Source organism: Hippoglossus hippoglossus, chromosome 23, assembly GCF_009819705.1.
Source record: "Hippoglossus hippoglossus isolate fHipHip1 chromosome 23, fHipHip1.pri, whole genome shotgun sequence".
Lineage (NCBI taxonomy): Eukaryota > Metazoa > Chordata > Actinopteri > Pleuronectiformes > Pleuronectidae > Hippoglossus > Hippoglossus hippoglossus.
Genome location: NC_047173.1, coordinates 5,709,784 through 5,737,336, shown reverse-complemented (window position 1 = coordinate 5,737,336; position 27,553 = coordinate 5,709,784). Strand labels below are relative to the sequence as shown.

The following is a 27,553-nucleotide window of genomic DNA, read 5'->3' as shown; positions in this document are numbered from 1 at the left end:
TGAGGATACACACACACACACATGAAAAGGAAAAACAAGTACAGATACACACGGGCCAGCCGGGTAACTTACGGGGGGGGGGGGGGGGAAGGGGGGTACAGCCGGCTCCTGATGATGCTACCAGTTTTTTCTTTAATACCTGCGTTAGGGTTACAAAGTTTTTCTTCGCTTAACAGTCAGCTGACGGCGGAGGCAATCGGATATGTAAACGTCGACAAGGCTAACATCATGACAGGCGACAACAGACACACAAAAATCAATATTTTCCGATATGGTCCAGAAGTAGGTTTGATCTTTTGAAATGGCCCCAGCTAGTAATTACTTGCATCTTTGAAGAAAACCCTGACTGTATGCTGCCCTCTACTGTCAGTGAATCAGTAAAATGTTCAAACATAATCGCAGGGTTAACTAGATCACTGGGAGAATTAGATTTCCTGGGTAGTAAATCCAAACACACACCTTCACTTAGTTACTCCTCACAATCCTGGGATTTGTCAGGTTGTTATGCCAAACATTATTTGTTTTTAAAGCTGCAGGTAACTACTGCTGAACAACACAAACACCTGTAGGCCATGTGGATACACTGTCAATAGGAATATAATCGTGTACCCCACTAATCTGTTTTCCTCGGTTTTTGCCTATGTGCATGTGTATCTACAGAGTGAGTGGACAGAAAGACACACGAGGTTGAAAAGACTGGCTTGTGCACAGAGCGCAGGAGTGTCTGTGTTTGCGAAAAAACTCGCTGTTAAAAACGGCACGCGCTCACCCGTGAGGAGACGAGCCGTCCCATTGGATATTTACACAGTGAACAGGGGGGGGGGGCCCGACTTCTACTCTACACACTTGAGTTTGGCCGGTACTCGAGTACATCTGGAATGGTTCACTATGTTCGATACTAGTAAGTAGAAAAAATCGTACGTCTCCTCTGCAGCTAAAGTGTCTATCGCTAGTTTTCCTGGTTAACATCTGAGACGCAAAAGCACTGGAAGTGATGTTTGATGCCGTGATGGTGCAGCTCAGGGGAGTTTCTCCTCCATGGCTCAGTCTGGAGTCTGCCTTATGCAACAGCTTCTTATACATAGGGTCGGACATGAAGTAAGGGAGGAATAAATCGTTATTTTCTTCCTTCCTTCCTTCCTTCCTCTGATTCTCTCAATAACCACTCTTTCTTTGCTTCCTTCCTCCATCCCTCTCTTTCTTTCCTTCTGTCTGTCTTTCTTCCTTCCTTCGATTCTCTCAAGAACCGCCCTCTCTTTCCTTCCTTCCCTCCTTTTATTTCAAACTCACGCTATGTTTAAGTTGAGGAACTCTTCTATTCCAAAGCCTTGGAGAAGCAGATGTCTGACGCCAGGTACCATCAAAAAAACTAAACATCAACTAAAAGGCAACTTTAAATATATTTGCCTCTTTATAATTAAAATACTATACATACTATTAGATATTAAAATCTGTTCTGCATTTACGTGGATGTTAAAACAGGACATCACTGTCACGGTCAGCCATGTTTTTTTTGTTTAAGTTTGGCTTCATGTGCCCGGAGAGTTTAGAGGTCGGAAAAAAAACTCTACTTCCCGACGTGTCTTGAACGCAGCATCGATAGATCCCATTCCACCCATCAAGCTTTTCTTTTGTCACAACTTCACCCACTGACAGGCACTTTTTGAAACAGGCAAAAAAACACAGTTATTAGTTTAGTGTTGGGAAACACACTTACTCACTTTCCTGTTGAGAGTTAGATAAGACGATTGATATCACTCTGCATGATGGACATGAAGGTTAAGACTCTTCACAGGAGCTGGACTTTCTGGGTGAGACTGTGGGAGACACACACACACACACACACCCTCACCTCTTTCCTTTTCTTTGGTTATTTTTGTTTACGTGGTTTAATGTGAAGTCAAGTCCAACACGTTCTTTAGTGTTCTCCTCAGAAAAAATACATCTTGCACGCTCACTAAATTAACATCATATTATGTTGTGTTTGTTGAAATGATTGTTTGAATGGAATCATTTGTATCTGGGAGCAGTAACTACCTGATTATAGCGTCACATCTAAACTGTGTAACTGCCACATGTGGTTTGAACAATGATTTGTTGAGTAAAAAGTGATCATCTGTGAGCTTTAGAATAAATAAGATATATTCAGAGATTTTTTTTGAATGAATACTGAATGTTTTCCCCTCTGGTTTTGTCAGTCTGTGCGAGTGATGATTGACCTGAACAGAGTGGTATCGATTGTCTCATCTGACCGTCAAGAAAACAAACGAGAGCACTTCCATTTCTTTTCCTTTACCGCGTCATTTGGAATTTTGGTGAATTCATGTTTTGCCTCGATAAAACCAACTCCTCACGACCACCGCTAAACACATCATTCTCCCTTTTAACTGAAACCAGGGCAGTGGTTAGAAAAGTCACTCTTTGGCCCTCTGTGGATTTCCCCAGACCTCGGAGCAGAAATGTAAAAGTACTGTGATGCACTTGAGCACCATTTGAACTGATAGAATGACGAATGTATTTACAATACAAACATTTCCAGTGCATTTGTGCCTTCAAACAAAAATACTGTACATAGGGCTAAAGTCCTAACCACGCTGCCGTCTGTACACGCTACGGTCTACAATGACGCTGTGTCAAACATCGGACTTCATTTTTTTTCTTAAACATCGACTTTGTATGCAAAAGGTGACATTTTATTACACAGCAGAAAGTATAGCTTCTGTTCCTTTTGACAGTATCACTTGTGTTATTTTGTCTCGCTCGTCTTTTTTCTCCACGAGCCTCTGTGAAAGTATGTGATAATAAAAAAATAAGTCACATCGCTTTTTGGACCACTTTGTTTCTGTCTCCCTTATCGTCGCTGTTTGTTCGACGCAGACCACGGCACGCCAAGCAAAACAGAAGAGCAACAACACGAAAACATCAAAATAAAAGTTTTTTTCTTTGTCTTGGTTACCATCTGAGTGATGGTACTCGTCTCCGGGTGAAGATGTTCCCTGTCTTTTGAGGTGAAATGTGATTCGACAGAGTTGTTTCCCATCATTGGTGGAAAAACAAAACAAAAACAAAAAACACAAAGAACAGCTAAAAAATGGCTGCTGTCTTTGCCTTTACATCAAGGCAAATCAATAAGCTTCAGAGTGGCAGTCGAGACTTTTCTACACGGATGACTCCTCTCCGCTGCTCCCCTCCGCTTTGAAATCTGTGGATCTCTCAAGAGTTTCGGAATGGATAGGTTGAAAATAAATAAAGAGTTTTTAAAAGTCTCTTTTTTGTGTGTTGAAGTCTCCACTTCTCCTCTGGACGTGTTGCAGTTGGATTCAATAAAGACGGATGAACACAGTTGGTGGAGACTGTCACTTAAAAGGTCAAAGTTTATACTCTTCGTACCCCGTTGTGAAGCCTAAGGCTCAGAGTGTGTGTACAATATATATATATATATATATATGTGTGTGTGTGTGTTTGTGTGTAAGGGCATCACGCTCTCTCTGTGGGGTATGGCTGCTACTTGAAGACGTAGTTGATCACGACCTGAAGGAGGATGAGGAAAAAGATGATGACGTAGTCGCGCTGCTGGAGGAAGGAGCTGCCCTCCACCCGGCCTGACGCACGACTCCGCAGCACACTGATGCTCCTGCGAACACACACACACACACACACATTAGATGTAGGGGCTGAAAATGCACACATCGCATCACGAGCATCACAACGCGGCTGATGTCCGTCTCACCTGTTGATGTCCTCCTGCGTCTGCTTTATGGATTCAATGGCACTTTGAAGTTCACTGAGGTCGGCTCCTTTTTTCCTCAGTCGACTGTTGTGTTTGCTTTTGTGTCCTGCAACAAAGTGCAACAAAGAAATTCTGTGTTATTGGTCTCTAATAATAAAAGTGTTCAGTATCTGTGATATTTATATTTCACTTTAATATAACAAAATATTAACAGACTACACAAAAACAGTATTTTTTTATATAAAAAGTACAGAAAAGTTCTATTCATGTTTTCCTGTTAGTTTGCAAAAGCATGAATTTGAGTGTAAACGACTCACGTTCGCTGCCAGACGAGTCCTGACGGTCGGGTTCAGGTGAAGAGCAGCCACTCTCTGGACTTTTGGGCTTGTCGCTCTTATGTTTCCTCTTTGGCACCGTTACCTATTCACACCAACACGCACACACACACACGCGCACACGCACACGCACGCACACGCACACGCACGCACACGCACACGCACACACACACACACACACACACACACACAGAGAGACACACACACACACACACAAACGCAAAGATGAGCAGGTCAAAAAACAGGCGACACACGTCAGCTACAAACAAATAAAGCGAACACAAACACTCTGAATATTAGTGTCCACACATGTACAGACAAATAATTGTTTCAGTTCACATCAATGCAACAAAATAGTGCAGAAGTTCAACCCCCCCACGCAAGCTCCCACACAAACATGCGAGTGCAAGGCATGCTGGGACATCAGTAAATTACATCCAGAATACACAAATTATCCAAACCTGCCAAGAGCTGGTACATGAACATTATTCAGTTCAGAGGGATTAAACTCTGAGTGGGTGGCAGCTCCTGCTCTTAGTGCTTTTTTAATGGGGCGCAGTTTGGAGGCCCCGAGGTCTTTGTCAGACGAAACAGGTCGATTTGGCAGAAATAAAACGTTTCAGATTTGACTTCACAAAACAACCAATAGGTCTAAAAGTTCAAGTGCACAAACTATAAATAAGGCGATGAATTATTACAGGTAAAGAAATAATCCTTTTTCAAAAAGTTTCAGCTTGAAATATATATACTTTCTTCTCTTCTTGTACTATTTTGTGACTAGAGTCATGTAATATAAGGATTTTGTGAAGAAAACAATGAAATTCACCTTGTAGTGGTTTGAGTAGATACAAAATGTACTTGATATCATTGCTGAGTGTAGAACCGTGTGACGACGAGCCAATCAGGGCCTGATATGAGGCCAAATCTAGAACCTTAAAGAACTGAAAGACCCTGTTCAGACCTGGTTTTAAAACACGCCCTGAATGTGTCTCCTGTTGTGATCACTTGAGTCTGAGTATCCAATCTACAGATGTGTGACAATGTTTGTGTCGGTGTGTGAGAGACATACAGATAGAGAGAAAGAGAGGGAGTGAGCGGAGTCAGGAGGGACTAAATGAATGAATGCACGCAGCTTTGAAGAAAGATTTGACCATTTTAGGAAAAGTATCAGTCATTATGTGATGGTCAGTGTTGATGTTGTGGTGGTGGATACAAAAGAAACGGGTGTGTGGACACTGAGAAGCGTAAAAAGAAGTTTAAAATGTACCAGGTCAGACGTTCTTTGTACCGATGTTACCGCTACCAGGTCTGAACGGGGTCTTACAGGCAGGTAACTATCCACCCAAGAGAAACTTTACTGGATTGGACCCTTGGCAGGTGTTTACTTTCAACAAAACACAAATAAATGACCAGCAGCTGAGTAAAAGTAAAGAGTCTGTGAGTGATCACGACACAGGAACAGACAAAATGAAGATGAGGACAGGTGAGAGGTGAGCAGGGCGTGACGGCCGCAGGCTTTGATGGCAGTGGCCGGTTGATGTGATGGATGAAGCTGATGATGCTGTTCTCTCTCGATGACTCTGTACAGGGAGTAACCATCTCTAAATCCGTGTTGGGTCTGATGTACACGGGGCTTAAAAAGATTTACTTCACTAACTTTGTTCGACTCCCATTTGATGCTGAACAGGAAGTGCTTATCAGAACTTTTAATCACTTTCTCTTAATTAATCACAAACTGAAATCAACAACTTTATGGTTTTTAATATTACATCTGAAGCACAGATGTCTTCATGAACCCCTGCTGGTGTTTCTCCTCTGCACAAAGGCAAGAAAAGGAAGGAACAACTGTTGGATTTCCTGCAGTGTGACTTCCCTCCCATATAAAGAGAACAGCTGGTGCCACAGCAAGACAAGAAAAAAATAAAAAATAAAAAAAGGTAGAGAGACATAAAAGGGGCAGAGGCGACGGCGGCGGTGGCAGCACAGCGATGACGACACACACAGAAGAAGCGACAATGAAGACAGTGCAACGGGTGCTGCGTGGAAGGTGGCTGAGACGGCGAGATGCTTTTTTTTTGTTTTTGTTTTTTAATGGCGGCTTTTCGATCGGGACAACCTACCTGGCACTTGCAATTGTCCCTCCGCGGCCCCTGGTTACTCAGACTAATAAGACTGCCAGAACGTACCATAGGGGTGCGGTGTCGGACCTTGGTCTGGATGCAGCCGTCCTTTTCAAACTGGATCAGGTCGTTGAGTGGATCCCATGGCCTTGTGCTGGGGAGGGGGATGCAAGACGCAGAGTTGCAGTTAAAGATAGTCGCCACTAGATGGCCCCATGTCCCAATGGACAACTCAATACACTTGTCACAAGAAATTGTACAGTTCAGTACGTTCAAGCCAATTATATTTGTGTTTGTTTGAAACGGTGTCTACATTACATAGTTTATCCACAAGAGGGCACAAGTTTCTTACAAATGAGCAACTAAGGACACACTGCATTTTGTTTCACAATATATTCAAAATTAAATATCCAAAACCATAATGTCTTTTCTGTGTTTGTTATGTGTTTATGTGAAAAAACCCAACCATTGGGTGAGATATATGATAGATCTTGTACCAGTAAGCCTGTACTGGCTCATTCCAAATGTATGTAATAAGCATAACGCATAAAATAAGTTTTTCATTATCATAGTGTGTTCGGTGCAGGAGATGTGATAGAGCCACCTCATTTCTGCCCGATAATGTGACGTCATGCTGCAGGAGAATAATCACTCACTCAGCATATCTGTAATGCCACTCTCCAGTGATGGGGTCCTGCTCAAACAGGGCGGAGATCCACTCCTCGCATTTTGCTTTCCGCTCGCGGGCCGACTTCCTCTGAGCTTCCTCCAGAAAGAACTTCTCGTTGGTGGCCTCGGTCTGGTCCTTGTTGTTGATGGCCCGGGTCACGTGCTGCCACAGTCTGATGGACAGACGGAGAACAAGGTGGTCAAGTAGAGTTTAGACAGTTTAGACCGCAACAGACGACAGACGGTACAATAAAGGTACAATTAAAACACGCTGTCATGAATGTGTCTTTCTTCTATTCTCATTTAGTTGAGGTAACCTTTCTGCTTCAAACTCCCCCTGGTCCTCTGGTGGGACTGTGCAGCGGGTCAGTCGACTCTGTCTCAGCTCTGGTGTCGGATTCCAGAAAGTGTCCACCGTCCCCGTCTTCTTGTCATTGATGAAGATCTCGCTGTCCTGTAAGTGTCGTAACAATGTCGTCTTTAAAGACAGATTCTAAATGGGCATGCATCTCTTCCATCATATTCATATATCTGCTAATACTGTGGTTAGAAAGCATATATACATATAGATACATAAATCAGAGTCTCACCCAGTGTCCTTCTAGTGTGGCTAACACCTCCTTTCCCAGCTTGATCTTTCCAGAGATCTCATTGACACTGTCGCTGCTGCCCAGGAATGGCTGCAGGAGAGAGGAGAGAGACAGGGAGGAGGGGTAAGGAGCGGGGGGGGAGGAGGAGGAGGGGGTAGACGCTCAATGAGAGGCAGAAAGAAGAGAAAATTCAGAAGGAATGATTGAAGAAGGACAAAAGGGCAGGGGAAAAAAAGGATGGAATAGGAAGGAACAGAGAAGGAAAGAGAGGATGGGATTTGGGGGGTTAGGGAGGGAGAGGTACACACATCCAGTTAACTTGCTGCAATTACAGTGTGCTTCATTGGGTCTCATTTTGTGTCGGCAGTGTGTTCGTTGTGCTCTAGTTCTCAAAACGTCAGAGGATTCAATAATAAACTTGACTTCTATCACAGCTGACGGAGTTAAAGGCATCTTCTAATCTTACATCCGTGGATTTGAAAACACAGCCGTACCTTCAGTTTGAACTCGAGCTGAGCGCTGTAGCCTGTTTTCTCACAGGCAATGGTGATCTGTCCTCCCAGCTCCAGTGTCATGGTGCCGTACAGGATACCTAACAGATGGACAAGCAGCATCAAAACATTCAGTCAACTCAGATCTCTGGAAAAGTCAGACACAAGCTGACATGATAATCAGTTGTTTTTTTCTTTTTACACAAAAACAAACAGTGGAGCTCAATGACAATCTAAAGTTAAGTCTATGGATTAATAATTAATAATACATCAGAATGTAGACCTACAGAAATATAACACTCATGTCTTGGTAAGGTACAATTACCTTGGTGTGGCATAAAACCTTACATGCAATGCTCTACAATATTTGGAATAGTCCGAGTTCCACTGCTCATGCTCACGCACATTTCAAAGAGTTTACAGCTACGTAAAGCATCAATTTAGTGTCATCATGGTGTGGAGGATGAATTCTGACCTTTACAGTGGGCGTAGGGCATGTTCATCACATAGTCCTCCCCTCGGTTGAGAAAAGTGAGACGAGCCTCCCCGTCTAATATGGCCGACAGAGAGTTACCTAAAATGTAAATGATACAGTCAGTGGGCGTCAGCGCTAGAAACACCTGCAGCTAAATAAATACTAGAATATTGGTTTTACTAGAGTTAAGGTTCTTGTGGGTGATATTATTTTGGTTTTAGCTGTGTGTGTTTGTGTTTGTACCATAAAACTTCGACTTGGCAAGGATGCTGCCACTGAGGCAGAACCCATCCTTCCTGTTGCTGACATAGAAGGCAGACACCGGAGGATGATGGGAAACCTGGGAACAAACAGTGAGTCAGCTTGGATGCTAAAGAGGTGATTTCGAGGTCCATGTATTCGTCTCATGGCCAAAACCAATACAACAAGCTTTATAGTAATGATCTGTTAACCAATCAGATCATTCAGTCTTGGTATCTCTCTGTTACCTGTTCTGCGATGTAGAACGTCTTGCTGCTTGTCCTCTGGTGGAGCCACATGCAGCGGTACGTCTCCCCAATAATGGGGTTGTAAGGCTTCTTCAACCCCTGTGGTTTAACAAGCAACAAAATACCATGTTACTCTAGAGTACTGTTTGGAAACTAGTAAGTGTAATCTATGGAGCTCATCAACATGAAGTAGAGTGTTTACTCTGCTGACCTTTGGCTTTTTGTAAAATCCAGAAATGTACCACTTCACCACCTTCTTCATGCGGCTGTATGCGTTCTCTTCGATCGCAGCACTGAGAATGAAATAAAGAGTTAAACTTACGCTCGTCTGGAACACACGCTGTTTAACTCAGTGGGTAGAAGTTCCATCTGCTGTTGTGCAACTCTCTCGATGAGCTTGCCCAGTTTTTTTTGTATCCACAGACCAACTTTACAGAGCAAAGATTCTCTGTGTATTTCTTGATTTATATCTTGATTTTCTTGTTTTCTGAGTCCATGTGTTGATCATATATAGCTCAATCTGTCACTCAGCTCAATAATGGACAGCCTGTCTGGAGCATCAGGACATTTCAACTTGACCAGTGATAATTAGTGAGCAGGAAGGCGTAGACAGACGCCTCAGAATCCGTGCATCAGGCACGACTCTCACGTCTCTCACGTCTCTCACGACTCTCACGTCTCTCACGTCTCTCTCTGAGGTGCACATAGCAACCGTCTACCTGTTTTTACATTAATCAAGTTGCAGGCGAAACTGAGACAGACCCTTGCTGCAATATCAGTGCACAAGTTTATTGCTTAAAAAAAGGCACCTCACAAATTCGGTGTACGTTATGGCTCCTTTATCATATTACAATTTTTTTTCTTTTTCACTTGAATCCTTACAAATTGAAACAAGATTTTTTCTTTGCCACATCAGTATGCAATATTCCTTTTTAGAGGCTTGCTACATTAGGTAATATGCAGGTATTTCCTTTTAAAAATTAAAGGGTAATACAAAATTAAATAGGTTCCAGGAATTAGTCTAAAACCGAAAAAGCCTTTAGTGAAAACAAAAAGACTGGACTTACTCTGACAGGAAGTCTGCGTGGTAGTAGTAGTCCGAGAGTTTGTCCAGGAAGGATCTTGGCTCCAGGATGAAGGTGGGCAACACCACCTTGGACAGGTCCATGCCAGGTCGGACCTGCTTCAGCAACGTCCAGATCAGAGATTTATTCTCCTCCGATACCGTCTCTGTCTGCGCAGCCTCACCAGCCTGGAGAAGGAAGAGCGCAGGAAGGACGAGAGGCCATGATTGTTTTGAGTGTGATAAAACCGCAGACATCTTACTATTCACTCACAAGTGTTCAGATTCAGTTAGTTGCCATTGGCCTCCCACTCTGTTCCACTAACCCACATTTGTTTGCTGAACACTGTATCCAAGTCTCTATCATTTCTGTCCACTCTATGACATTAGGTAAAACTACAAACCATAACATACACACCGCACATCAATAATGAAGCAATCACCACTGAGTCTATATCTAGTTTGTGTTCTTCTCCTAAATCATATGCTTGATTTTAATGCTTGTGTGTTTGTGTACTTTGTCCACCTCCTCCCTCCAGGTCTTCATGGTGGAGAGGAGTCTGTGTGGCTCAGGGCCTCAGAGATCACAGTTTTTGTATTAGCTTACCACTTAAAATTTTGTCAACAAGATTTTTCACACTGTTAATCTACAATATTGCTCGGTTCTGCCCTGTAAGTGAAATTTGTGATTTGTAGAGGGGAAAAAAGTGAAATTTATACAAACATTCACATTCTTCCATGTGTCTCCACTTTCTTGAAATATGCTGCTATGTGTGAGACTACTGTGCAAGAGGCGGCTTTATTTAGCTTTTAACTATAAACATTTTGCTTTGCTTCAGTAGGTGTTTAATTAGCGAGCTGTCAAACTCAGATTCAGTACGGAAATCATTTCAGCACTTTCACACTTGTCATTATAGCACTGCAGAAACCCCCACACACAGCAACACCGATCAAAGCCTGTCAGAGTTACAGTTTTCTTCATCGCCTCAACAGAGAAAAATGCTAATTTCTCCTCATTATAAGAAACAAACCTTCATGAGAGAACAGCATCAAACTGAAGTATTAATTCAAGAAGAGGATGAAAACTGTTTCAAAATATCCCATGAGAGCATGTCCCACTGCTGCAAACATGCTTGGAAAACATTGTTTTTTATTGAACAGTGGTTTTGAATCAAACTCTTCATCTCCTACCTCTCCCAGTTCCTCGTGGGACTGTTCCAGGTACGGGGTTTCCCTCAGATGTTCGTTTGGATCAAGGTCAATGTACGAGTCGTCTTGGCGCTCCGACGTGTCGCTGTCGCTCTCCTCGCTCTTCTCCAGGCCTTCTGGGTCCGACTCCTCGTGGTCCTGCTCTCCCTCTCGGTCCGACTTGTCCGAGTACAGGTCCGGGTCTTTCAAATGGTCACTGTCACTGAACCTGGAGGAAGACAGGAGGATAAAGTGTTGGAGAAGTTTACAAGAACATACAAATACAATAGCCACTTTTAAGTGAGCTGTAGGTACATATTTTATTTCCGTACTTACTGGAAACCGTGCATGTTGTGGGCTCGCAGGAGACTGTAGAAATTAATGGAGTGTTCTCCGCCAGTAGCGACTGTGCTCATGTCGTCCTTCCCCTCACGGATCATGGTCCTCTTCAGCAGGCCGGAGCACTTCAGGGCCAGCTCTAAGGCGTCCATCCAGCATCGACCTGAGAGAGAGATTTCAATTCATTATCGAACTGCAGGAACATGCATTTAGGTTGTGTTTTCTAGATGGGATTTTTGTTCTTCTGGGACTTTTAACCCTACTCTTTATATCATTCCAAAGGCTCTTTCTTTCTCATGTTGATATTTATATCATCAATGTAAATGAAATGTAGGAGGGGGAATTATTTTTCATGTCTGTTTGGCTCATAAGAAAAACCATGTCTTGCTAAGTGTTTATTTTTAAGCATCTTTGAGGACACGATATTGTGTGTGTGCATTTTTTCACACCTCAAGACACTGAAACAAAAAAGCAAAGGAAATATTATGGACTAAATAGCAAATCGGGAGCCATTTTTGATTTGGCTTCTGCTTGCCTGTTCCAGCACCATGGAGAGAGACTGAAGGGAGAAGGGAGAGAATGGCTTGGAAGTTTCAGCACCATGGACAGAGACACATAGTTTCTGTGGCTTAAAGCTTTCACTCATTTGTCCAAGAGATGAGAACTTTATGAAAATAATCTTACAAAATGCTGCCAAAAATATAAATGAACATACATCTCAGGTCCCTCTCTTTCTTTCTTGTATTCTATATTATCTATATTTTCTTATTTGATATTAATCCTACTTTTGATCCCATTGCAGCTCATATATACCCCATACACTATGAGGGTTATTTAACAATGTAACCTTTCTACAGGAGACAGACTTATTAAGCACTTTATATTTGTAATATATACGTATACAGTACAAACATGTATATTCCAACCCCTTCACCTTTTAATATTTTGTTATATTGCAGCCTTCCGATACATAATTAAGGTAATTTTTCCCCCTAACAATCTACATTTAATACCCCATAATGACAAAGTAAATACAGAATTTTAGAAAATTTTGGAGTGACTGAAATAACCAATTAACATCCGAAGATGTTTTTTTTATTGTAAATGTAAATATTTCGGGTTAAAAAACATTATTTAATGGGATTACAAAACTAAATGGGGGCCGAGTGTTTTCTTTGTGTGTATTTTTTTCAAATTGTCCATGGATTACCCTGTACACATGGCAGTCTTAAGTCAGGACCATCAGACAATAACTCAGGTTTTCTTAATCAGACACAACAGAAATTAACGGGTTTAAAAAAAGGCTTGTGTTATTTCCACAAATTAGCAGCAGGTATTATTATGGAGCTGATACTGCCGTGTTGCCAATTCATGGGTTTATCACACAATGTACGCAAAGACTGGGACAACACAGACATATTACTGTTGTGTGAATGACAGCCTGTCTCTTACCATCAGACTCAGAGGCAGCACGAAAGATGAGGTGGCTGCTGGGTAATGGCTGCGTGATGGAGCCCACCGCTTCCCCTTTAGGACCCTGTTGAGAACAAGAGTTGAGGGATGTTATTTTGACTCAGTGTCTTAATTGGTGCATTAGTAATTTTGATCTTTGTCTCGTTTTCTTTTGACGTGGTTTGAAGATCTCCTTTGTGATTTCATTTATCATTTATTTGTATGATGTATATGTGCAAATAGCGGAAATCTACACTCGTGACTATGTCATTATGAAATAATCTATGAGAGGGGACAGCTGCGACAGAAAGTGAATGAGTGAAGTGTTTATCTCAATCGTGAAATGGAGAGTGGAGAGGGAAGGCGCGCTGAAATCTAAAACACAGGGCGATAATTGTGATTCAAGCCTTTTCATAGCGCTAACAAAAGGGAAAACACTTGAAATGCGAGGCCAGCGATGAAAAAAATCAAATCACAGTTGAAGTGGATGAGAGAACACAGCTGCACACACACGCAAATGGAAAATGTCCTGCTGCCAAATAGGAAAATGGCTGGGGTGTCGTATAATTTTTTGCATCTGTCCTAAATTAAACAAAGATGAGCTCTTCATTACAGTAAACATCCACAGCTGTTTGACTGTTTGTTTTAACTGCAGGGGACAAAGGGACTTTTATTTTTAATGGAAAATCATTGATCCCCTGATGATCTCCACATGAATATCTGTTTGTGTTCAGTTGGTTTCATTCATCACTGGTAGGAAAAACACACTGAACTCATCTGCATAAGAAATCACTGACGTTACTCTTCTCTAGCTCTCCTATTATCAGTCTATTATAATAAACATTGGGATTACTCTATAAGAGCTATACTTTTTCCAACACAACAATAAAGATAAATGTAAACTAATATATGGCACATTTAAAGGAATTTGAAAGGCATTGGGAACTATGTTAGAGTTAGATGAGAAGATACTGACTGCACAGTAAATATGATGTGACAGCTAGCATCTGTATCCTATTTATAGACATACATGCACATATATGTCAGAGCCTGTTCTTGGACCACAAACTGTTCTTCCAAATGCTTTGAAAGAGGGACACTGTATATTTACAGGTCTGAATTATAGTGCTGTGGAAGTGAATGGAAGAGGCTGCTGATGATAATTTCCCAGCCCCTGCCTAAACTCCTGGGTGAGTTTCACCTCACTCAGTTTCTTATAGATGATGCAGGATTTTGTCCTATTGAGCGAACAAGCTCTCTCTCAGAATTCTCTGCTTAGACTACATTTTGAAACTAGAATTACTGCACTGCGGTTGTATGCCTCCCCCAGCCGGTGCAGTTTCCATATATATATTTCAATATAGTTTCTTTCTTCCAGATTCACATAAGGTCACTGTAACCTTTGACCACTGAAAGGTAATCACTTTATTGGAAAATCTTAGTCAAAGTGACAACTAAAAGTTTAAAAAATTCTCTAAATCAGTCTTGAGATATCACATGAAGTGGCCAAAAACAATTTTTTGACCACTGACATTTTTTGACCACTGAAATTAAATCAATTTATCAGTGAGTCCAAGTGATTTTTGCCAGATGTAATGAAATTCCCTACGGGCAGTCCTAATATGTTACATTCACAGTAACATGAGGTCACTGTGACCTTGACCTTTGATTGCCTCCATCTATTTTTCATTTCCTGTTTCTTAAAGTAAGTTAATGTGAAGCTAAATAGTCTGTTTTTCTCTGCTTTTTAATTCAATAAATACCAGAAATTCCAAAAATGGAAAACACCAACTCAGCATTCCATGACCTAAGTAAATCCTGTATCTTATAGTGAGTTCTGACCTTGACGGCCCAGATGGACTGTTCCAGCGGGTGGAAGAGCTTGAAGCAGAAGCCGTCCTTCTTGGAGGGCCTCTCGATCAGCTCGCAGGCGTTGAGCAGCACCGTTCCCACCCACTGGCCGTTTTTGTTGGTTTTGTAGATGAGCAGGACGCCTGGCTTCAGCACGCACCACAGCTTGGTCCAGCTCTTCAGAGTGCCGCGGATCTAGAGAGGAAACATATGAGTGGCAGATAATCTAAGGTTTTACCTGAACAAAATTAGTCTCTGTATTAGAGATTTCAAATTATGCAAATTATGACTGCAGAGATTTATTTGTCCTTATTGCATCTTTGAGTATTCTTATTTTATTATTGTATATGTATTGTTAAAATGCACATTTTATTCTATTCTTGTATATTTCCCTGATTAGCATTATGTTCTGTCTTTTATTATACATCTATAACCAATATGACAATAACCATCTTGAATTTTGAATTCACACTGAACATGTTTAGTTAGGTTTAGGTTTATTCTGTAATGTAAAACATCTGGATTGTTTTACACCTTTGCACCAAATTAACACAAATGCAGAAAACATATTGTATTTGGAATTTAAAGTGGAGTAAAGTGCAGCCAATTCTTTAACTGCTAGATGAAGCCAAGTGTTGAAATTTATGATGTACTTGTACAATTATTTCTTGATTAAAATGTGTGAGAGAGACATTTTTATATTAAGTCATCCAACCTTCAGACACATAGATGATATAAAACTAAATCCTTCAAAAACAGCAAAGTGCTTTGTAACTGTTCAAAACACCAAACACACCAAGTAAAAAAAACATTTCAACTAAGATTCATTGTCTGTTCTTTATTCAACTGTATCCATTTGAACCTGCCAGTAATCACTTTTATGCAGGATTTTATATGGAGTGTGAAATGGAATCATCTTGAACACTGAGTTCCTGTAAACCCGAACAAACCACCCCTTCCTCTCACCTTCAGCCAGTCGGCCATGACGATGACAGAGGGGTCAGTGATGGTGCTGAGCAGCTCCTTGGTCGCCCTCTTCTTTTCTTCCCTGTAGTTTTTCTTCTGCACCTGCAGAGAGCACACACAGAGGGACAATGCTTCCAGTCAATCTACACAACTGCAGTGAATAATAATAAAATCCCACACTCGCTTCATCGCTGAATTGGAAACAAGTAACAGTGGGATCACACTCAATTTCTCACTTCCTGACTGCAGTGTGAGGTATCCGCTGCATTTTAATTCTTCAGTTTAATGTAATGTATCCTGCCTTCCATGTACTGTGGTGACACTGGTGCACAATATGGAGGAAGTTAATCCGATCAAATATACAGTATTTTGACTAAAGGTATTTGTACACTAAGGCCGTATTCTTTGTATGTTTTCCTTAACAGTTTTCCAATAAAAACTCAATACACGGCAACCTTGCACACGGAGAACAACAGGTTTTATTATTTTATCTATTTGTCCGAAAAATTTGTAACAGGATTCGAGCAACGAGGATGATTTTGTGGTCCTCTTACTTAAAAAACTAAAATAAATAAATACATTGGGTCTATCCAATCTTGAGAAGCCGTCAGGAACAAGGAAAAATTCATCCTATGATCAAGGAACTGTGAAATTATCCTGATCACTTCCAAGTCTATTTCAGGTCCAGTCTGTTTCGCTACCAGCACTGCATGTTAAAAAGAAAACACATGTTTGCATATCTAATTGATCCTGAGCAGCTTACACAACTCGACTTGACACGGCTTTCGACAGATGCTAAAAACGCAGCTTATCAAACCTGTTCTGACAACTGAAATGACGGACAAACGTTTCGGAGCTGGTGTGTAGATGTGATTTACACAATACGTAGGTTGTATCTATTCATTTTAAAATGAAGAATTTGGATGATAAACAGGGACTTGGTGTGCAAAGGCCTTTAGAGTGAACCCAGTGTGAAAGCAGCCTCCACGATAAGCATTTGACTATACATAGCATGACTGTTGTCGTGAGAAGTAAGAATCCGGATGCTCTAGACTTAAGCTATTTAAAGCTTATTTACCTTGAGGGACTCCTTCTTGGTGAGCTTTCCTCCAGACGCCGACACATCCTTGTCTGAGCCATTGTACAGCTTTGTTTCAGACTGTGAATACACAGAGGAAAGTCAGTAGATAATCTCTCAAGACTTCTTCAAATGTTACATGTAAATCTATCATGGGCTCTCTAATATATTTAAAAACACTACTCAAACATGTCTGGTGATTATAACCCAAGCTTTCATGTGAGGATTTCAAAATGTGCGCAGTCTACGTAACAATCATCAGCTTGTTTTACTACTGCACTCTGCGTAAGCTGCTCTAATAACAGTCTGACTAAAAGACTAAATGCAATCTAAGCTACAGCGTGTTCCCTGTTAATAATAAATCTGTTACCAAAAATGTTACAATCAACAAACTCCACTGAAATAAAGGCATCACATTGGAGGTTTACCAATAATAAAGTACTTGTGTAAGCCATTGTTTGCTTTTCCCTCTTAAGTCTGTTTTCTCCCCGGATAGTCCAAACTTAGCTCAGTTAGCAGAATGAAGCCTATAAATGCCAGAGCAGGAGCGACTCTGCCAGCTCCCTTTACAAGGAGAGATTTAAAGTGCAGAGACAGGTGGTGCAGTGAGGGAATCCTAAAAGCAGGGCCGCTTAAATGCCCACAGGCAAGGTTGAAGAAATAGAGAAGATGCATGATAACGAACGTGGAAGCTGAAATGTTCTCTTTCTGATCGCGCACCAGATAATAACTTGTATGCACACATAATTTACTACAAAATTCTGATGCATCTCTCACAACTTCAGATGCAACTTCAGATGATCTTAAAAACTATAAAAGCAAATTACCCGTGTTGTGTTCAAAGCATAAGTCAACTATGCCTTTACTATGCAGATATCAAGAAGGAAATTATCTTTTGCAAAGATGGCATATAAATAAAAAAACATCCCCTGTTAGGACTTAAGGGGCGCTGTACATTTCAGAACCATTACACAGAGTTTCCATTAGATGAGACTGAGCTATGGGTCGACTATCATAGATACAATATCAAAGTCTGGTCTTTGCCTTTTAGAGGCCTTGCTGATATCAAGAGCTTTTTCAGGCAGACCAATGTCCAACAAGATGAAACTTCCGAACTTTAATTGGATTCAAGTCTGATGCAAGTGCTTATGCAGTGACTCAGAGGGAGACTCCCACGTTTGTGCTGACAAACATATTTGATGTGGACCTCGACAGATAAAGGAGACGGGCCTCCTCCACATTCATCTGACTTGAAAGAAGGACTGAGTTTAAGTTTTGGTTTATAAATGTTTGATGCGTGCAGTGTATGATATGTGCGAATCATCTCAAAGTAGGCTATCTCGTGCCTGAGGCGAGACTGGGAAAAACAGAAAGAAGACGTGCACTAATTCCCATATTCTCCAGTCTCATTACAACAGGCACACCGAAGCACCAAATCAATCCGACCCACCCACCCATCACAGAACACTCACTCAGTGGAGGGATCTGAATCTTACCTTGCTCTTTGAAATGGAATGTGAGTCCTCTTTTAAAGGCAGAGGCAAGAGGTCCTCCTTCCCTCTTTCAAAACCTGTAACAAAAAAACATAAAGACATCATACTCAGTGTGTCTCTGTGGAGTGAGCTGGGTTTCTACCATTAACCGTGTCCCTAGCAACAGATTCCCCACTGGGCTCCTGGCAGATGGTGACACCGTTGGTCTCAAGGTGACAGAGAGCCTTTAAATATTTTATAATATCCATCTCCTATCCAAAGGTCATCAGTATTAATCAGTGAGTCAAGGGATGGCTGCAGAGTCTCATCATTACAAGTTGCATCTCATTTGCTTTAATGAAAAATGGGTGTGTTCCTGAGTTTGCTGCACAATAGTCCTATCCTTTTCAGAATTTTTCCAGCATACTTTTGTTTTGCAGAGGACATAGCTTGGATCCTGAGTTCTTAAATGAATGTTGAGAAGAGAAGAGAAAAGTGGTTACAGTAGCAGATAGTGAGAATGAGGCAATATAGAGAATATGACGATAATATTCACCTTTCACTAAAGATTGAAATATAATTTGTAGAAAAATGTACTTGGGTAAAGTGCAGTGGACAGGATGAAAGCGTAAGGATCTATATAGGTAGGTATGGTCTAATATGAATATGAGTATAAAAATGGCGTGTCGTTTTAGTATATAAACAGGTATAATTAGTATAGTATACTAAGCAGTATATAATATATAATAAAACTATATATATATAATAGTCATAACTTCCCAAGTGTATAAAATATGATAGGAATAAAAAATGAATTGTAAATATATATAGAAATAGGTGACATTACCAATAAGAGGCATACTAATTAGATAATATAATTGGTAAAACGTGATACCCATTTTGTATTAACTCTGCTGTTGTATTTTGCATATAGTCATACTGATGGTGAAAAGGAACCCCTTCCAGTTTCAAGGTGGATATTTCCTTTAACTAGCTAGTTAAACATCTCATGGAGTGAAACAGTATGAATACTTTTCATGCTCTTCAAGTGCTACTTGACCAAGAGTCAGTCGCATGCATGCACGTTTGGTTCGAGAACACTTCAGCTGCTTGAACGATGCCACGGAAGTATTAACCCAAGCATCAGTGGGAGATCCTTCTTATGCCAAAAAACCTGCCGGCATTCAGTTAAAACCCCACGAGCAACAGGAGTCGTTTCATTTAGCTGATTACGTCCAACATCCGAGCCACGCCGTGTTCCTTTACATTAGTTCAAGCTCCAATCAAGCAGAAGCGGCGATATACATCAAGACATCAGGGCATGTGATTGTCTTTCCTGCCGTGTGAGTGCGACACTAATGCGAATCCAGCTTCAGTGGGATATTAGATGTCCCACCAGACCATCTGTGACCACTTGACAGACACATCTCCATGCCAACTTCGGATTGAAAACAACTCAAGGGCAATTCAGACACTTATAGCGAGCCACCAGAGATGACATAATCACCATCCCCGTTCCCTTAATCTCCACATGTATGGACAAGAGTGGATGATCATAACATATATAATTCAATTCATTAAGACACAGAGTGTTCTGCTGCTTTGTGGTTCATGAAGTAACAGAAGAGCTGGTTTGAACACAACAAAAGATATAGTAATACATGAACATGTGATAAGATGATATTGAGAGATAAATCTGGGATGCATGCTGATGTTTAGTCAGTGTGAGTACACTCCAATTTACATGCTTGACAATTAGTAATCAGGCATTCTGAATAAATCAGTGCAGACCACCAAGTGTCCCATTTCAATTGGAGACACTTCAGGAGGCTACTTCTCCACGCCATAGGGCCTCGGACCGAAAACCTGAGGCAACTTGTTCAATAATTACAGCCACTAGAGACACGATGAATAATAAAATAATGAAGTTCCATTAATATTTAGCTTCTATATCTAGCTAATGTGGGAAAACAAAACCACCTAATGGTTATTGTGAAAGATTTAAAAACGACGATCTTTCTTTCCCAGGGGCCATTTTTAACAACAGATGTGCCATTTATTTAGAAAAATCCTCTCATAACATAACACAGAGTTTCTAAAATAATCCACCTGGATATGAGGGATCTTTCATTTGCAATCTTAATCCTATTAGTCCACATGAACCTTTTTTTGTTACATTTTTGGGATTACGCAAAAACATTAAGGACAATAGCTACGCTTAGAAATGTGCTTTGTACTGTTTCTTCTACCGAGGACAGTGGTATAGCATAGAGTGAAACCACCAGAAGATGAAGGGAAGAGGGTTTAGTGGGGTGTCTTTCACACAGATACGTGGCCTATGATATATTTTTATTTGAGATCATGCATTTTTCATTTGGTGCGAAGCTGTTTGGCTCTACAGGCTGATATAATACCTCTGTTAGCCTCTGGATGTGTCCATTCAGGACAGATGTTTTATCTTAAAACAAACTGTTAATGTTTTCAATTTTTCTGATATCGCCGTTTCATGACAACATATATTCCTTATATTTTCATAGATGGATCTTTTGGATTGTGTCTAGTCTAAGGTTGATACTTTTATATTTTGTTCTTTCTGTCCCATTACTCCCTTGTTTGTTTTGCAACTGTTTTGCTCTATTACTGGCTCTTGTACTTTTCTGTTTGTCAGTGTTTGGGATGCCCTCCAAAAAGAGACGATACATCTCAAGGGATTTACCCCATGGCAATACATTTCTTTTGTACAAAACAGTGATGGAATCAAACTATTAATCAAAAATGTCATTAGCTGATTAAGTAATGATACAAAAAATGGTTGACATTTCTTTAAAGGAACCCTTGAGATGCCACCGGGACGAGCAAAGGTCAGAGCCCACTCTCCCAGACAGAGAGGATGCTGCTGCCTCCACGTGCTTTATTTTGAAACCTTATAGATTAAGTAATCTAATAACTATTAAACATGATTTTCTTGGCACATATTCTGTGCCATCACATCATTATGGCACTGTGCCTTGCCTCCTACAAGTTGGCTGCTGAAATGTGGGCCACAGTTTTTACATTTACCTGATACGCCACACTATCCATAATCCCCCAGCAAAAGTAAACTGCCCCAAGGATGCTGGGAAAAAACAATTAAAGTAGTTGGAGCTCCGCCACACAACTGTTGCACAGCTGAAAAGCTGAACAATGCATAATTTTAATGTAACACACTCATCCTCGCATTTCAACTCACTATCCCACAATGTCAGGGATTTATAACTGAATTACAGCAAAAATAAGTAGCGTAAAGCAGTTTATTTTTATATCAAATATATTTTTAGTGCTGCAGCTTTGACAAACCCAGCCTTTGCTGTGCACGTGTGTGTGGTTGAAGCAGTAGGAGCCTCACGTCCCACTGCAGACAGACTGGGGAATTTGCCTGTAAAAAACTGGAGCTGCAGAGATCTCACTCTGCATCAAAGATCATAGACAGAAGAGAACAGTAAAGAGACTGATGAAAACAGAGGGAGAGAAAGAGCTGTACGCTGCTAAAAGAAAGTGGTTCTACATTAAACAGCGCCACACACACACACACACACACACACACACACACACACACACACACACACACACACACACACACACACACACACACACACACACACACACACACACACACACACACACACACACACACACACACACACACACACACACACACACACACACACACACACACACACAATTGCATACACTCTAGATCACCAGAGGCACCCATATGCATCAGACATCAATAGTGCGGAAGAAAGTAAAGGAAACTATATTGATTGAGAGAGCTGAATATGAAGAAATTTAGGTTTCTATAGAAACATTTTCAGCTTTTAATAGCGCTGCAGTATTTGTTGTTGTAAATGCGAGGGTTGCCATAGCAACAGGTGACCTGAGAACAACACAAGGAGGAAAAAGCTGTCAGCCCGGTTTCTCTTCAGAATACATCAGTTTTAAGGATTAAATTGAATGCTCGCCATGGCAACAGGATGTGTGGACATATTATTTTGGCTCTAGATTCATGAAAACTGAAAGATGTCTTGATCCGTTGAAGGAAAAGGAAAATACAAATAAGGACATTCGCTGGTATTGATTTTCTGTTTAATTTTTGGATGTCTACCCAGTTAGTAGCATACACCATGTGTAGTATTGTAATGTTTGAGTATAAATCTGAAACGTATTATCAATGTTAAAATAAGCTGCAACACCTCAGGTTCACATGTAAAAATAGCCCCTCATAGATGTTGAATGCGCTGATTGTAAGTCACTTTGGAAACAAGCGCCCGCCAAATGAAATGTGATGTAATGTGTCTGGAGCACTTTTTTAAACACGGCTGTATCGGTTATCATATTTGTTAAAATCCTCTTAATTTGTTAATAGCCATCATTAAAGTCATCTGGAAAAAAAAGGCTGTTGTATGTGGCCGTTGCTGGACTGTAATGTCATATAAATAACAATAATTTCATTCAGATTCAATAAAATGATTGGTCCACCTGCTATAACCCAGTTGTAACAAGACTTGTTTTTAGCAGTTGTCAGACATTGTATGTTCATATGTTTTGGGGGGCGTAGCTTTGATGAGAGGGCCAGTGTGAGGGGGTGGGATGGATCGGTCGCGTGTGTTCAAAGTGTAGCCTGCTCTTGCTAGATTTTCCAGGATTACCAACCCTAGCTACATATATCCCTTTAGGTCTTTTACTGTATATCTAACCTCCAGCTAACCTCTGTTCATTGTGCACCACTTGCACTGGTAATCAAAAGCTCATCTTATCTTCATGGACAGAGACTCCACTTATTGTTCCGTCATGCAGCCGACTCACGCTGACCTCAGGATGAGCTGTGATTACAGCTAATTATCGACCACAATGGTAGGGCTCTTTCTCTCTTTGGCTTTATAAATACCCCATGTTCAACTGCCCCAATCAATTCCCCCCCTGCAGGTAGTCCTTGACTACAGAGGAAACAACAGTCAACAAAACAGCTGAAAGTGCACAGACCACACTTTATGGGGGACATTTGAGCAATTTCGCTGCAAGTAAGAGAAATTTGCAGATTCAAACCAGCACAGCTAAGCTCAAACTTGTTACATTTCGGTCTGCAGGTCTGCTTCCAGGTCTCTGAACCGGTTACTTACTCAGCCGGTGCAGTATTTCACGAACAAAACAACAACTGAGACAAAGTGGCCCAAACCACATTATGTGGGTCATACTCTTATTCTGTCCGCACACAGGAAGCTCGATGAGACAAAAGCACATTATCGCTTGGAAGTGGTGATATTTCAGGATGTGACTGGATGAGAGAGGAGGGCATTAGGCTGCTTGTTATGGCTGCTGTTTTGTGTTGGTTATATATTTATGGTTTCATCAGGGTTAATGTGCACTGTCAGATGCTGGGCTCTTTTTCTTGAACCTTGGTAAAGACTACAGTCAATGACTAGTTGCCCTGTCCTCTGATATTTTATACGGATGTTCAGAAGAAACTAACAAAACTGCATTTTGTTCATTAAAGTTAGCTGAAGTGATTTGAATCCAAATATGTCAAATTCTCCTACTGCCTCCTCACCGTCTGCTAACTGTCAGCCACTGGAAATGCTACTATGCTATTGCACAGGAAGATACCCACAATCATGTTCACAACAGCACTCTAAAGGTTAAGTGCTGAAGGACAAACCACAGATAACACAAAGAACAAAATGAAATAACAAAAGGGCAAAAGCATCAGTGAGGTGGAGAGACCACTGGAAGTTGACAAGGTTATGAAAGGGGATGAAGAAGTCGCTCTGTTTCTGCCTGACAGGTGGGTAACATTCAATTTCCTTTGCTCACATTTGGTCAGCATTGTGTTGTTCAATTTGCTATTGTTTGTAATGCGCGATCATGAGTGTGGGGGGTGGAGCATCTCAGGGACCAGTTAAGGGAGGGGTTTATTTGTTTTGGTCTTAAGTTCAAATATCATCACACTCATTCCCCAGAATCCCTTATCCCACTTTTAAAGGGTATCAGAAAAAAATATGAATAAAAACGTATTACATTGACATTAAAACCAAGTTAAGAATGAAAATTGCATTATACACTAAAAGATACTGGCTGAAAACTGAGTAGCACTAAATTTCATATTTGAGAAATTGGAACTATCAAATCAATCATCAAACGTTTTGCATTTTTTCTTCAGCTGTAGCCTAAAAGGTTTCAGTTTTCCATTGATGGGCTAATAATTATTTTGACTCTGGTGGGTTTTGCAAAACAAACAGAAAACATATCCATTTCATCTATAATACATTTAAAAAGATCCACAGACCCTCTCATGATAGAAGATGAAATGGCAAGAGACAATTATTTGACTGACAAGTATGACCACAATTTGTTTGGTAATGTGTGTTTTTGACAACGTTACCAACGTACAAAGAAAAACTGAGTCATCAACCATTCGTCAGCTGTTTTCTATGACACAGAGCGTCGATCCTGAATGTGATAAAGATAGAGTAGACGCAGACTCTACTGTGGAGGATATGTGGGTGTAAAAAAACAGGGAAAGTATGAGAAGGTACAAAAAACCGTAAATGCAACCTGCCTGCACCAGCTGCCTCCTGCAGTTTCTCTTAAAGCCGGTGCCAGTTAGCAGAGTGACTACAATAAGGATGAATGGAGCCAAGACTGGGAGCTGACTGAGAGAAAAACATCATGACTCAGACAACGTCTCGCAGCTCGAGATATTCGTGTTGCTGGAGGAGGTGCAGCTTTAGAGGGGCCAAAAGGTCGTCAACTCAAATCCCCAGGCATGAAAAGGTCTGAGGAGAGAAAGACGATGACGAACACCCTCTCCGTCCCCGTCAGCTGCTGCTGCTGCTGCTGCTGCTGCTGCTGCTGGGGCTGGGGCTGAGGTGCCCTTGAGCAAAGCAATGACGTGGCCGAACTGCTCAATGGCAAATAGCGGGGGGACGAAGGTTGCGCCAGGTCGCATGACTCTGGATTTGTGCATTAACAGTGTGGCAGTGTGCAGGTGAAAAGTGGCATCTAAGCACAGTCAGCCTCTGCTGGATTAATAACAGTCATCTGCGAAGGTGGAGCAGAGAACATCCACTCTGTCAACGCTCCACTGGCTGCCAGCTGTCCGCCTCCAGGTTAGTGTCCTTTTCGGCAGGACAAACAAAGGTGGAGGCAGAGATTTCACAAACGAACACTGAACTGATTTAATCCTAAATGTTCTGGGGGGGATTTGGTGCACTTCTAAAAAATGCAGGATGAGGATTATCACTCCACTCTCACAGAGGTATCACCGGAACCTGACTAACAGCAAAACAGCTGAGCTGAGGCCTGAGCCCTGCGTCATTCATCTGACAGTTTGTACCAACCTGGTTTACCTCTGTCATCCCTAAACGGTTATTTGTTTCATTCTCTAACTGTAGGGAGAGACAAGAGAGTCCTTGAAGTGGGGGGGGGGGGGGTCACTAAATATCTTACAGCTATGACCAAATAGTCAAAGCATTTCAAGCTGAAATGATTCTGTTTTAGGATCAATGACACTAGTGTGATTTTTAACAAATGATTTTCTTATGTAACAGAGTTAAATCTACATTTACCATTGTCTCTATTTTCTTTCAATATTTCAGATAAGGTGTCGTTTACACCCTTGTTAACAAGCTTGAAGTCGTCTTCTTCTTCACTACAGTTGGTGGCACATTGTTACACCCCTTTTCCTGTTATCTCCCCAAACCCTTGGTCAATTGAATGATATGAAACAGGCAACAGGAATATGTATATCGGATATAGAAGTATTATCACATCACCCCCCTCTCTTTGATGGTGGGCTTCCTACCAATCAACATCTATCAACATTTTGCCCTCAGAGTCAAGATGCAACTTCATTTTAACTTCATAGTGAGCACATCTCTGCTGTTACAATGAAATTCTAAACAACACAATGCGTGAAAGCATTGGGTCCATGAAAGTGATATATCCTGATGTACGGATTATAAGTTTTCCTTGCAACTTTTTTGATGCCAACATAAAAAAAACTAAAACTTCCCTTTGGTTGAAAAAGTTTGAAGCAGTAAATCTGTTAAATCATTCAGGCAAATCTTATGTAAACCCCATTCAAATTCACTCTCTGAAATACAAGACCGGGCAGCCATGAATCACCAGAAGCCTGTTAATATTCAGTTTGAAATTGACAATCAAACGTGCATCTTAACAAACACAGTCATGCTTCAGTACTCCGAATGAGATTTCACTTTCAAAGCCACAGCTACACACATACTTGTCAGTCATTAGGTAAAACTAGAGGGTAAACCTATGGGCCAGCAACACTTCCCAGAGTGGAGCTCTGTCTCCGTAACACCATCGTACACCAACCTGGCAGCGACAGGGGCGACAGCTCGTTATAGCCCCCGAAGGAGGCATTGCGGATGAGTTTGCGTCCGTCCGGATGCGGCGGTCGAAGCGATGCCGTGCCGCCACACGTGGAGAAACGGCGACGACCCAGCAGGCCCTCCTCCTTCATCATGGGGCCGGTGCGCAGCTCCCTTGTGGGGAAGCAGGGAGGGAGGGACGCGGGTGTGGGTAAGGTAAGGAAACTCAAAGAGTAGAAGGGTCGAGGAATGGGGGAGGTCGGGGGAACAGTCCGATCTGTCCCACGCAGATATCGTGTGAGTGAGGAAAGCAACAAAGACACTCACATACAGACACACACACACACACACACAGTAGCTCAGACAGCAGTCGCTGAGGCAGTGCAGTACGCCGCTCTCCTCTACGCTTCCTTCAACCAACAGCTCCCTTCCTCCCTCACACACAGTCTCTTTCTCTCTGCGAGTGTGTATGAAAGCAGCAGCCTCCAAGTACTTAATAACGAATAAGCTGAGCCCCTCCTACTCCCTCTCCTCAGGATGGGCAGGAGAGCGGCATCTTAGCTTGAAAATAGCCCTTATGTTCCATATCTCATCTTTCTATTCAGCTATATCCCTCTCGCTACATATTTTATTCATTATTATAGATTCAAAAGGGGCACTTCACTGCTTTTCAACCATATTAATGGATTAGTCATGGGGTGGTGTGTCTATGACGTCTAGGGTACTTATAAATATTTTCTAAATATTAGCCGAGCTGAATTTAGTTTCTGTATTCACTCCTCTGACATCAGCGGATGATGTAAAGAAAATACAGGGAGGGTTTGGAAATTGAAAATCACATTTCAGTTAAATTATTTTTCCCAGATGTTGAAAA

At 41.4% G+C, this 27,553-nt stretch overlaps 1 protein-coding gene across 13 annotated transcripts in view; it reads right to left on the bottom strand.

Moving 5' to 3' along the window:
* Window positions 1-298: 298 nt before the first annotated feature.
* osbpl8 (oxysterol binding protein-like 8) overlaps window positions 299-27,553 on the bottom strand; it is an 81,871-nt gene continuing 54,616 nt past the window's right edge. For 10 of the 13 annotated variants that reach the window (XM_034578262.1, XM_034578264.1, XM_034578266.1 and 7 more), the window contains 20 exons: window positions 18,332-18,405; window positions 16,836-16,916; window positions 15,758-15,859; window positions 14,783-14,986; window positions 12,941-13,025; window positions 11,486-11,651; window positions 11,153-11,378; window positions 9,966-10,150; window positions 9,110-9,191; window positions 8,899-8,997; window positions 8,654-8,750; window positions 8,411-8,509; window positions 7,939-8,036; window positions 7,445-7,534; window positions 7,172-7,308; window positions 6,842-7,027; window positions 6,186-6,339; window positions 4,048-4,150; window positions 3,731-3,836; window positions 299-3,634 (listed from right to left, as the gene is read on the bottom strand). In XM_034578262.1, the coding sequence (XP_034434153.1) occupies window positions 3,505-3,634; window positions 3,731-3,836; window positions 4,048-4,150; window positions 6,186-6,339; window positions 6,842-7,027; window positions 7,172-7,308; window positions 7,445-7,534; window positions 7,939-8,036; window positions 8,411-8,509; window positions 8,654-8,750; window positions 8,899-8,997; window positions 9,110-9,191; window positions 9,966-10,150; window positions 11,153-11,378; window positions 11,486-11,651; window positions 12,941-13,025; window positions 14,783-14,986; window positions 15,758-15,859; window positions 16,836-16,916; window positions 18,332-18,405 (2,504 nt within the window). In that variant the 3' untranslated portion in view covers window positions 299-3,504. Of the gene's footprint in view, window positions 3,635-3,730; window positions 3,837-4,047; window positions 4,151-6,185; window positions 6,340-6,841; window positions 7,028-7,171; window positions 7,309-7,444; window positions 7,535-7,938; window positions 8,037-8,410; window positions 8,510-8,653; window positions 8,751-8,898; window positions 8,998-9,109; window positions 9,192-9,965; window positions 10,151-11,152; window positions 11,379-11,485; window positions 11,652-12,940; window positions 13,026-14,782; window positions 14,987-15,757; window positions 15,860-16,835; window positions 16,917-18,331; window positions 18,406-26,683; window positions 27,277-27,553 lie in introns of those variants that run through there. The other 3 variants (XM_034578275.1, XM_034578269.1, XM_034578265.1) reach the window with 3 other exon arrangements.